The sequence below is a fragment of the Nicotiana tabacum genome, chromosome 20 (genome assembly GCF_000715075.1).
Source record: "Nicotiana tabacum cultivar K326 chromosome 20, ASM71507v2, whole genome shotgun sequence".
Lineage (NCBI taxonomy): Eukaryota > Viridiplantae > Streptophyta > Magnoliopsida > Solanales > Solanaceae > Nicotiana > Nicotiana tabacum.
In genome coordinates this window covers 2,295,124-2,308,060 of record NC_134099.1, presented here as the reverse complement: position 1 = coordinate 2,308,060, position 12,937 = coordinate 2,295,124, and the positions used below count along the sequence as shown (strand labels likewise).

At 36.1% G+C, this 12,937-nt stretch overlaps 2 protein-coding genes across 2 annotated transcripts; both read right to left on the bottom strand.

The window, feature by feature from the left end:
* Positions 1-2,718: 2,718 nt before the first annotated feature.
* On the bottom strand, positions 2,719-5,767 carry LOC107803082 (LEAF RUST 10 DISEASE-RESISTANCE LOCUS RECEPTOR-LIKE PROTEIN KINASE-like 1.1). Its single transcript, XM_016626689.2, has 4 exons — positions 4,708-5,767; positions 4,548-4,589; positions 3,931-4,161; positions 2,719-3,851 (listed from the first exon to the last, which is right to left on the bottom strand). Exons 1-4 carry the CDS (start codon positions 5,426-5,428, stop codon positions 2,872-2,874), a joined length of 1,974 nt encoding a protein of 657 aa, XP_016482175.2. The 5' UTR covers positions 5,429-5,767; the 3' UTR covers positions 2,719-2,871.
* A 1,435-nt stretch (positions 5,768-7,202) lies between these two features.
* On the bottom strand, positions 7,203-11,813 carry LOC107803081 (LEAF RUST 10 DISEASE-RESISTANCE LOCUS RECEPTOR-LIKE PROTEIN KINASE-like 1.2). Its single transcript, XM_016626688.2, has 4 exons — positions 10,895-11,813; positions 8,902-8,934; positions 8,565-8,813; positions 7,203-8,472 (listed from the first exon to the last, which is right to left on the bottom strand). Exons 1-4 carry the CDS (start codon positions 11,661-11,663, stop codon positions 7,499-7,501), a joined length of 2,025 nt encoding a protein of 674 aa, XP_016482174.2. The 5' UTR covers positions 11,664-11,813; the 3' UTR covers positions 7,203-7,498.
* Between the last annotated feature and the right edge of the window lie 1,124 nt (positions 11,814-12,937).

The following is a 12,937-nucleotide window of genomic DNA, read 5'->3' as shown; positions in this document are numbered from 1 at the left end:
GAATTTATAACTCTTGGCCTCACAATAATCTTAAATTAGCTTTAGAAAAATAATTATGAACATCCGTAGCTTGAGTACAATCCTTTGAAATTAGAATCGAGGTGTGCCATTATTCATTTCTCATGGCCCTCGCAAAGTTGAAGTGCATAGTTGCTTTAGGCGCGTTATTTTAAAAAACTAATTTCCTCAACTCGGGTGCGCATTTATGTGACCCAAATCCCAATTCCAACAATTTTAGATAAAATATGTCGTGGACCGTCGGTGCATTTATGTGACGTGGTTCAAGACGTGTTTTAGATGACGTTGAATTTTTTCCTAAAAATTAATTAAATAAAGCGGTTAAAGTTAAAATTGAACCATAGGTTAAAACATGTATAAAAAATCAGATAATAGGCCAATAATAGCAGTTGAGCGACCGTGCTAAAACCACGGAACTCGGGAATGCCTAATACCTTCTCCCGGGTTAACAGAATTCCTTACTCAGATTTCTATGTTCGCGGACTATATAGAACAGAGTCAATCTTTTTCTCGATTTGGAATTTGAACTGGTGACTTGGGACACCATAAATTATTTCAAGCGGCGACTCTGAATCATTAAATAAATAAATCTCGTTTCGATTGTCACTTTAAGTTGGAAAAAACTCCCTTATACCCCTTCCGGGGGTGGTAAGAAGGAAGTGTGACACCCATCATTTTCTTTCATCAAAAATTACATTGGATATATAAGGTTAATTTTTTTCATGTATAATAGTAGGTATTGAATCCACTTAGCTTCTTTGCGTGTTTACTTTTTTTATTTTTTGGAATCCTCTTGGTGAAAATCCTACTTCCGGCATCTACTTATATGATCTTAGGTAATCCTCATATCACAAGTTTAGTTTTTTTCGATTGAGTTAATCCTATGTCCATTTTATTTAATATGGTATTAGAGTCAGGCTCATATCTATTTTCAGTTAACCCAATGTTGGATCCATCTACTGTACATGTTCTAACTCAATCCCTTGACATGCAAAAATGTTAAAATGTCCAACGTTGATTGAGAGAATGATTTGTTGTCTCCTTATTTTTGGTCTTTTGATGAATCTAGCCTACTATATCTAAGGAATTTCTCCTGTTATAAATAACCAAGTTTGAGTTTAACTAAGGCCACTAAGAACAAATTTGATGGTTGCTTTTTTCCCCTTACTTTTTATTGCTCCCTCGTAAGAGAATTTGTAACTCACTATTCTTGAGCCGAGGATCTATCGAAAACAACTTCTCTATCCTCATAAAGTAGGGGTAAGGTCTACGTACACACTACCCTCCTCAGACCTTACTAGTGGGATTCCACTGTGTTTATTGATTTATCGTCGCTAATGTTTGCTTTGTTTGCTTTCGCATGACGCCTTGTTATTTTCGATTGATGTTTGGCTTAATGTATGCATATTTTGATATGTACGGCCTCACATTATGCTCATAACTTATAGATTTCGGATGTATAATATGATGATTTGTGCTCATTTGTGGTATTTCTATGTGTAGGAATTATTCGGATGCAATTTGGAACGAAATGGCGCGAATTAGAACGAAATTGGGAAGAAAAAGCAAAAAATAAAATTTGAGGGCCACGGCCAGCGTGGGGTGCTAGCTGTGGCGCAATTTACACAAGCAAAATATTTTGGGCGCCAGGGCCAGCGCCCCATGCTGCCCTGGACGCTCGGAACGTGAAGTTGTCCTATTCCGACTAGAACTTGGTTATTTTGGCCCCAAGACGTCCCCAACTCATATAAAAGTTAACCTAAACCTATTTTGAGAGGGGAGAACGTTTTTGAGAGGAAAACACAAGCATAGAGCCGCCGTGGAGGCCGGGCTTTATCTTTTCTTCTACCAAACTTAGTAATTTTTATGTTTTTTTGTATGATTTATTGTTTTGCTACCATATCTATGTGGAGTCAAACTTCACGTTCTAGGGTTATGGTTCTTTCATGACTATTGTTATTCGGATATTGATTTTGCTTTCTTAGTTTATCATATTGGTTTATTTATTCAATCTTGCGCTTAATTATTTGATTGCTTGATCACCAATTAAATATTATCTACGAATCTAGAATTGAACTCGAAAGTGAGAATTCTAGATTGCTTATAGTTGAGTAGAGCAAGTTCTTGAACCTGGGTATCGGGGAATGGATTCGCGGTTAGGATAGACATATACCTAATTGTCTTGCTTGGTTAATTTACAGGAATTATTAATGTGTTCTTGTTGATTCTAACTCCATAGATATATAGGCGTTAGGTTAGCTTGAATACGCGAGTAAGAACTCGACAGATTCTTATGAGCAATACTAACCCTATCAACCAATAAATCAGATAAATTAATTAGTCAATTCAATTGAAGAATACAATATGATTGTTAGATATCTCATAATCCTAGATCGTTTTCATCACATTGATAACATAAATGTGATATCCTTTTGTTCAGAGTTCACCATTTATTTTGATTAGTTTAGAATCGAATATTTCTAGGTTTAATTCTTGTTTAGATAATTAGGATAGTCTAATTTAGTTAATAGTTAATCACAAGTCCTCGTGGGTTCGACATCCGGTTTTTAGTCACTTTATTATTTAACGACCGCGTATACTTGCATGTGCGTTTGGCCGCAACATCGATCCCAACATTTTCCTCAGTTTTTCCAACTTTTAACTTGGAAGCCAGTAGCTTGTGTTAAGGCACAGGAACAAGACCAAAAACACATTGATGTTTTAGAAAGGAAATAATTTCAGGAACATTGACAGTTGAAAAGCAAAAGATGCATAACCTTTTTATTATATGTACATTACCTATAGTAGATTCTGAAGTCTGAAAATACATTCTTTTGTAAATTCTTAAGTTACTCACTCACTTGTGCTGGTTGTAGTAGAGCCACTAATCCATATCTCACTATTAGTAACTGATGGACTTAAGAACTTAACTTTCTTGAGCAGTGCAACTTCATCTGATTCAGGCGAAAAAGGAGGGATATTAACACTCTTAGACTTGATTAAGTTAAAACTGGCACTAGTCTCAAATGTCTTCTCATTTTGGAATTTTCCACTCTGAATATTTCTCAAAATGTCCAATACTTCATCCATTGTTGGCCTGATATCTTTCTCAAGTTGCAAGCATCGAAAAGCTAGCTTTGCGACAGAGATAGTCATTCTCTTAACAAGTGTATCTGATGTAAACCCGAGAGATGGATCAATCAGTTCATTAAATGCACATCTTTGTATCCTGTTTATCGCCAAGTTAGCCAAATTGATCTCATGCTTATGCCTAGTTATGTCCACAGCTGGCATTGATGATATCAGCTCGATAAGGACAACCCCGAAACTATAAACGTCACTTTTGTCAGTAAGTTGATAACATTCATGATACTCAGGATCGACGTATCCTGGTGTCCCTTGAGGAGCAGTGGATATGTGAGAAACGTCGTTAGGAAAAAGTCTTGACAGCCCAAAATCTGCAACTTTGACACGAAAGTTATCGTCAAGAAGAATGTTATTAGTCTTGACATCGCGATGTATCACATCAGAAGCATGGAGGTAGGCCAATGCACTGGCTGTTTCTACTGCAATACTCATACGGATTGGCCACGTGAGCAATCCCTCTTCTGCTCCTTCACCGTTGAGATGATCAGCAACTGTTCCATTAGGAATGTATTCATAAACAAGGAGAAGTTCACGGCTTCGTCTTGATGTGCAGCCATAAAGAGACACAAGATTTTGGTGCCTCAAACGAGTAAGGATTTCGATTTCATTTATGAACTGTTGCATTCTCTTGCAGTTGTGCTCATATAGGCATTTTACTGCAACTTCTCTTCCATCATATAGTTTTCCTAAATATAACATGCAACAACAATGAGATACTGAGTTTTTTCTTTTTAACATAATTCTTATATTTAAAGCTATACTTACCATAATATACAGTTCCAAAACCTCCATCTCCAAGCTCATTAGAGGGATCAAAATTGTTGGTGGCTTCTTTAAGTTCAGCATAGGAAAAAACTGGAACCTGAAATCCAAAATATCTGCTCTCTACCTCAAGCTCCCGACGAAATTGTGTAGAACCACTCTTCCCTCTCTTGCGACGCCAGATAGAGAGGATGATAATGGAAGATACTAGGATCAAACCTACTCCACCAAAAACTAGAAAACAGAAGATACAGTAATCAAAATCTGATTCTTTTGAAATATACTAATTCTAAACTACAAATGTGGTTATTGGCAACAAATATTGTTAATAACATACTATTACCTAGGTTTACCAGTAGCACTAGTACTATTCTTGTATTTTCTTATTCATGGTTCTTTATTATTACTTGATGTGTCATTTGTGTCCGTTACCATATTACATTGTTGTTACTATTGTTTGTTGCTTGGTTGCTTTATTTTCACTGTTTCTTGAGCCAAGGGTCTATCGAAAACAGCCTCTCTATCTTTATAAGGTAGGGGTAAGGTCTGCATACACACTAACCTCCCCAGACCCCACCTATGGGATTACACTGGGTTTGTTGCTGTTCACAGATAATTACCTGCAGCCAGAAGCATTCTCAGCTTACTTTTTCCTCTTTTTCCTGCAGTAAAAGAAAAAGAACAGCTATTTTAGGCAAACCTCAATAGAAAACAAGCAAAACAAGAATTTTTTACCACCAAAGTTGGGTTGATACAATAGTAAGTTTCAGTTGCTTATACCTTTGGAACAATGAAATTTGTGTTCGCGACCGATCAGGCATTTCCCTCCTTTGTCAAGACAGTGATGACAATCTTTAGACAACTCCCATTCTAGAAGAATATTAGAAGTCAACAGTTCAAACAAGTTACTAGCATATGGTTTTGATGGTGTAGGCAAAGGAATTGGCAATTGTACAATTGAACAGTGATCTGGAAGTTTGCCACTTATCTTATGACTAGAATTTCCCAATGTTTTAATGGGATGATGATAATAGACATTGAAATCTTTACACTCACTGTATTTCTCAAAATCATGAAAAAGGGCATCAGTTTTCTTTTGCATGATGTCCTGACTATGGTTGCATCTGTACAAAGTTAAGTTAGGAATAATTTGGAAAGAAATCAAAGGGGAGTTTGGAAATAAGAATTTTTTGTCAAAAGACTTGCAACTATTTTTTTCTAAGTAGTTCTGAAACTCAGGATCTGAAAGAAGGAAAAAATCACTCTTCTTCACTAAAGCATCATACTTGTGTTTACCAAATTCAATCTTTGGATATGGTTTAGCCTGACAATCAAACTTGTATAATCCGCACTCGGGGTTGCTAGAATTTGTGAAAGGAAACTTCATAACTCCAAGATTTCCGCACTCGAATTCCTCGGTGCAGTTGGATTTGGAGTTACCTTGTAGTTGAGATAGGTTAAAGATCAGTAAACAACACAAAAACAAGAAAGTAGAAGCCATACTATCTACTCCTATATGGTCTCAAAAAGCAAGAAAACAAGAAAAGAAGGATGTTAATGGTTTCTTCTGCAATATTAACCTAGTTATCTGGTTTAATTTTTCTATCAGTTGACTTGGAATTTTTTTACAAAGACTTTGAGGAAAGCAAACAAGAATCAAGTGAGGGACAAGATGGAAGAATTTTCCACTTTTCTTCCTCATTGACTATAATGTAAAGACTTGACTTGTTGACTCTTAATCTAAGAGATTTTTCTGCTTCATTTTGTCTATTTTAAGCAGTCTAATAAGCATGTATCTTCCTTCTGAAGCTGAAGGTAAGTATTTTGGCTCACATCATATTTCCATGAAACAAAGGGAAGTTGGTATGTATATCAATTACAGGTCATTTTCTAGTGAACTGTAAAGGTATTCTATTATCCACAACAACAACAAGCCAGTGCAATCCCACAAGTGGGGTCTGAAGATGGTAGAATGTACGCAGCCTTACTCCTATCCGGAAGGGCAGATATTCTGTTATCAACTAATCTGGAAAAAACTTATTGAACCTGTGAATATACGACATATATCTTTTTAATTAATATGCAAGGATTACTGACTGTTTATGCACATACCATACTTAGTTATAAGCATTCCATATACTATATATTTTCTGTCAAATGTCTTGAGTAAAGAGGATGATATTCATTATAAGCAACCTCAAAGCTAAGATAACATGGTAAATGTGTAAAAAAGGGCAATCCCGGTGCACTAAGCTCTCGCTATGCGCGGGGTCTGGGAAGGGACGGACAACAAAGGTCTATTGCGTAAGCTCATTAAATGAAGAGGTATATTGTATCTGGACCAATTCTCAGCTTCCAGGACGGTCAAGCTATAGATTGATTTGATTCTACCAAGAGAAAGGCAGAAGAAGACAATGACAAAAATGAAGGTTTGCCTTCCTGGACGTCGAGCCAAACTACAGTGAACATAACAGTCTACGGAAATGATTGTAAGTTAGCGCGGAGAGCACCTCCATTTCACTAGTTAGAATCCTCTACATTAGAAACTGTACTTAATAGTTTGAACAGCGGCTGTGGAAGCACATATGGAAGGTAAACGTTCCATACAAAGTGGCATGCTTTCTTTGGCCGGTAGCAAAGGAGGCTTGTTTAACTCAAGAAAATCTGAAGAGGAGGGGAATGTCACTGTGTTCTAATGGCCATTTGTGTGGAAAATTTTGAGATTGCCATCTGTTTCTAAATTGCAAAATGACTGCACAATTATGGGACATCTTTCTAGCAATGATAGGCCTGAGTTGGAAACAATGCCAATGGAAACTTTGGCAGAGTTGAATGATCAACAGACCAGAAAAGAAGAAAAGGGCAGCCCGATGCACTAAGCTCCCACTATGCGCGGGGTCCGAGAAAGGGTGAAGGGTCGGACCACAAGGGTCTATTAGTACGTAGCCTTACCCTGCATTTCTGCAAGAAGCTGTTTCCACGGCTTAAGCATAATTCCAGCTTGCATATGGTGAACTGTCTGGATGGAGAGGAATTCAAGATGTTTTGAAGATAAAAGCAACTCAATCCAGAAGATAAAACTAAATTGTACCATACTGTTCTATTTCTGGTGTAAACAGGAATATATGGATGATTCTGAGTCTCTATTAGAAGTACTTAGAGTCTCTATAAGGTAGAAGATACTTTTTGGTAGTTCATACCTTTTTGCTTCCTTCACTTTGTAATTATGGCCTACGCAGCCTTTTGTGTTTTTAATAATATAAAACTTGTTACCATTTCCCCCAAAAAAACTGTACTTAATATAAACATACAAAGAAAGAGATAATCTGGTGATTCCTTTACAGATGATGGTGCTTATGCTTTCCTGAGTCGAGGGTCTATTGGAAACCACCTCTCTATCCTCACAAGGTAGGGGTAAGGTCTGCGTACACACTACCCTCCCCAGATCCCACAGTGTGAGATAATACTGGGAATGTTGTTGTTGTTGTTGTCCTTTACAGATGATGCAATGGGTGTTTCAGTACATATTTGTATCAAGTACTTTTAGATGAAAGCAAAGCGTGTAAAAGTTTCACCCGCTAATACTACTACTGCCACAGCTACTAAGCCACTTTTCAGTTACAGAAATTGGTGAAGGCGGCATTTGCCTCTTCTTCAGCAGTACAACGTTATCGAGTGCAGGAGAAGGAGGGACATTTTCACTTGTAGCTTCAGTTTCATTGACAATCTTTTCCTTTATCTTATCATCTTTGATATCATCAGCGCGTTGAATATGTTTTAGCGTCTCCAGTACTTCATCCATTGACGGTCTGAAGTCCTTCTCAAGCTGCAAGCATTGAAAAGCTAGCTCGGCTACTGAGGTAGTCATCCTCCTAACTTCTGCATCTGATGTAAATCCCAGTGACGGATCAATCAACTCATCGAATGCACATTTTTGAATCTTCTTCATCGCTAAGTTAGCCAAATTGATCTCATGTCGATGCCTTGTAATATCAACAGCAGGCATTGATGATATAAGTTCAACAAGGACAACACCAAAGCTATAAACATCACTTTTATTAGTAAGCTGGTAACATTCATGATATTCTGGATCGACATATCCTGCTGTCCCTTGAGGAGCAGTTGAGACATGAGTAGCATCATTCGGAAAAAGTCTTGAAAGCCCAAAATCTGCAACTTTTACACAACAATTTTCGTCGAGGAGTATGTTGCTAGTCTTCACATCGCGGTGTATTATGTCAGATGCATGGAGGTAAGCCAACGCACAAGCAGTTTCTACAGCAATATTCATGCGGATAGGCCACGCAAGGAATCCGTCCTTTGCTCTATCACCATGCAAGTGATCAGCCACTGTTCCATTGGAAATGTATTCGTAAACAAGGAGGAGTTCACGGCTATGCTTTGGTGTGCAACCGAAAAGGGTAACAAGATTCCGGTGCCTTAGGCGAGTGAGAATTTCAATTTCATTCTTAAACTGCTCCATTCTCTTGCAATTGTGCTCATAAAGTCTCTTCACTGCAACTTCTCTCCCATCCTTAAGTTTACCTAGTAAGGAATGTACAAATTTAGCAAGCTGTATAAATTTAGTTACCTATTCCTGTCATTCGAACATCTATTTTTGCTTTCAAGATTCTTACCGTAATAAACAGTTCCAAAACCTCCATCTCCTAGTTCTCTGGAGGAATCAAATTTACTAGTAGCTTCTTCAAGTTCAGTGTACGAGAAGACCGGGATGCCATAATTACTACCTCCCTCATAGTCATAATTTGAGGAAGGATCAGAAAATTTGTTTCTTGATGGGAAGAATAAACAACCTTTGTGTTCGTTCTTGTAACGACAGACAATGAAGGCGACCACCAAGATTATTAACACTGCTCCACCTAAAACTGAAAAATACAAAAATGAAAGTTAACAAGATGTTGGAACTATGATCATATCTCAGATGTAGGGGATAACAATATAGCATTAACTTACCTGAGCCAAGAATCAATCCCAACTTATTTTTCCCTGAAAATGAGGTAATGTCAGACAAATCATGGAGGAGGTAGTACAGAAATGCAATGATCTGCATCTGACAAGGAAGAAAAGAGAACATATGAAATGTTTCAGTGGATAGAAATGTATATACAAGGACATGCATTTTTGAATAAGAATATTGGCTTTGGATCAGTAGGCAACTGCTCGCGGGATGTGCCATACGATCCAAGTGTTAGTAAGAAACGGACCTCCTCTAGTGCCAGATGTTGAACAAGCATCAGAAATTCCCTATATAAGTAAAACTCCATAGGTCAAAATCTTAGACAAGTTAGCACTCTTTGACCTTGAACTTTCTTCAGGCAATTGAATAAGTGAAACAGTCACCTACTCACTTTTCATGTATTATCTTATGTTCCCAGTCATACATAGCATGGAACATTTGACAACATCAAAGAAAACTTTGCAAGTCAAAGATTCTTATTTAGAATGCATTTAACTAGATAGCATTGGAAGAAAGATAGGATCAAAGGTTGAAACAGTGTAGGCACACAATCAATTGTCCTGCATTTCTGAAGCTTCTTACTTTGTGTAATTACAATTCTTGACTCCTTGCTAGAACTTAAAAGTGATCTGAAGTGAAAGTTGCTCGGACACGGGTGCGGGTGTCCGACACGGGTGCAGATCTAGAGGTCGGATCCCTTGAAATGTAAATTTTAAGATTCGGAGAAATGGATCCAGGTGCGGCGATCCGACTAAAAATAATTCAAAATAAAATAAAAATATAAAAATATATCTAAATTATGAGAAATATTGTGCACTACTTATGTACAACTTGTAAAGTGTGGATTTCTTTTTTATTCTCAAGTTGTAGATAAGTAAAGGATTGATATCCTAAATAAAGTATGCTATTTTCTTCAAATTTGTACTAATTTTGGTTCTGATTTCGGGAATTAAATTGTATCTTGTCTCGAATTTTTCCGTCTGTCATGGTCAAAGTACCCAAAATTGTTTGACCAGATCCGATAGGGATCCCATACCCACACCCATACTAGTGCCGTGTCGACACGGGTGCGGCACCTAAACTGCCGTATCGGAGCAACTTAGTTAGCAAGTAAAAGCCTAATCTTTTCAAGGATTTGAAAGAAGAATGAGTTTAAGATATTGAACCTGTTGAACAGATTAAGCTCAAGTTTTGAGCATGATATAGAATTGCTACACTATCCTCCAGACTTGCGCTTAAACAATTTTACTGATTTTAACCCCATAGAAGGGTACTTACTCTCCATGCTGTATAGTGCAGAAATGTACCATTGAGGAGTTTAGTGAAGAAGCTGTTGAAGATACATACAGGGAAAGGAATACAAGTTCAAAGGGAATTAACAACTTCATGTTAGCCTACTTCAATAAATCTTTGCAAACTATTAGCCTAGTTCTTCATATGTATCATTCGAGATGGCATCTTGGACATGAATTAACTCAGATATAGCTCAACTAATAGATGATCACAAGCGTTATTCATTTAAAGGACCTTTTGATTCTACAATTGTGTACTCAAAATGTAAACTTGAACTTGTTAATAAAGAAGGAGATTAAGTGGCCTATTAGATTGAGAAAAGAATTAAAGAAGTCCTCAATTTGTATCCTCATATACTTAACAAAATACTGCTGGTGTAACCAAAGGATTAACAAGACAAAAGATCAAACCCCAAAATGCATAGTTTAATAAGAACAAGACACCATTAATCAGATAAGTTATTAGCTGCTATAAGGATATTTCCTTGGCTGCATAAATTTTGTTGTTTTTACACATCATTAATCATCTACAGCATAATCCAAATCTCCAATTCAGCTGTATCTTGATGCCTAGATCATCAAGCAATACTTATTAAGCGCTTGGTAATCACACGAAAAGAACCTACAACGCGGTGCTAATCATAGCATAAGATTCTGAATAATTATACTGGAAATTAACAACTAGAGAGAGGCTTACTGGTAGGTTTGCAACTCGCGGAATGAGGCCTGTCAGTGCAGAAACATTTGAATTGATAAGGTTTTTCTTCAAATCCACAACGCCCTCCGCTTTCTGCACACTCACTGCAATTACTAGCTGTCCAACTCAATCTAAAACCACTTCTCAACATCAATTGATAATCAAGAACTTGATTACTTCCCTCATTTCCAAGCATTTCCACTGGTACCATTACATGATTTTTGCACATTTGTAATGCAGATTCAAAGCCTTCATCCTCCGCAAACATAGCAACACCCCATTCATTTCTATTTTCTTCACCACAACCAAAACCAATCTTGTGCTTCAAAAGATGCTCGGGTATCGACTCATTACACTTCGACAACAAATAAATTCTTGATTCATTCACATACTTAAAAGGGCGATTATCGAGTGTGATGTTCTTGATCTCAGAAACACAACCATTGCTACTAGGACTATTAAAGACTGAATTTTTCAGCTGAAAAATATGATCTTGATATGAAATCTTTTCAACTATATAATCATTTGCAGCAATATGTACAACAGGAAAACCTTGTTCACTACAATTTAACCCAAATCCAGGATATCCACAATAAGATTCTTGCTCATCTTGAATATAAAATGGAAAACTTATTTTTGGACCATTTTTGCAATTTATTGGCTGACATGCTACAAACTGAGGATCAACACCAGAACATTTACCTAGGATTAAGGAAAATATACAAAGGTTAAATGATATTATCAAAATATACCTGTTTTCTTGGTTCATTTGTAATCTTGAACAGCTCAAAATATACAACTAAACAAGTAGATAATGAAAAATACACTAAAGGGAGATGAGGGTGTTTCTTGGATTTTTCTTTTTGTTAGCAAAAAAATGGATTCATTTGATATACAAAAGTTGACTTTGTATCCACCTTAGAAAGTTGAAGGTTCAAGATTAAACTTAAATGGGGTCAATTTTTTTGAGTCCGAAACCTTTTTAATCAAAATTTTTTTTTTTTTTGACAAAAAACACTTTTGTACTACTTTAAAAAAATAATTACATAAATGAGTAAAATGTGGTATTATACTGTGAATTACGTTAACGGAAATTTTGCCGTTAAAGCAATTCGCAGTATTGTACTGCGTTTTACTTTAAAAAAAATTTTTTTTGTAAATCGCAGTACTATACTGCGTTTTACTAAGATATATTTGTAAAACGCAGTATAATAATGCGTTTTACATTAAATAATTGCGTACTAATAAAGAACTGACATAACAAAAATAGTTAATTATCACAGGTTATTTAATTAATTATTGTTATGTCAGTTCTTTATTGGTACGCAATTATTTAATGTAAAACGCATTATTATACTGCGTTTTACAAATATATCTTAGTAAAACGCAGTACATTACTGCGATTTATAAAAAAAAATATTTTTAAGTAAAACGCAGTACAATACTGTGAATTACTTTAACGGCAAAATTTCCGTTAACGTAATTCGCAGTATAATACTGCGTTTTACTCATTTATGTAACTTTTTTTTTAAAGTAGTACAAAATTGTTTTTTGTCAAAAAAAAACGATTAAAAAGGTTTCGGTTTCTTTTTTTAGCAATTAAGTTGCATATATTGACCAAATAAACTCTATTTGACTAATGATTATTTAGCTTGAAATAGTAATACAAAATGTCGGCTTTAAAGATATTTGTCAATTCATAAGAGGATAAAGAAAATTCTGATTTTATATTAAATGTGGGACACGGGTTTCCTGTTCATATGGCTGCTGCAGCAATTAGATTGGATTTTTATTATATGAAGTGTAATTTGGGCCTTTAATGATTCCATTCTTTTTGTTGGAAAAATAAGATTTGTTGCTCCATTTCGGTAGGTTACGGGTTTGATATGTGGAAGCAGCCAATAATATTTGTATTAGGATAAGTTGTCTACATCATACTCCTAATGTACGATCGTTCTCCGTATCCTGGGTGAGTCAAAGTACTTTGTGCACGGGGCTACCCTTTTTTTAGAGGAATTTTTACCTCCTATAGCAAAGGTTAAC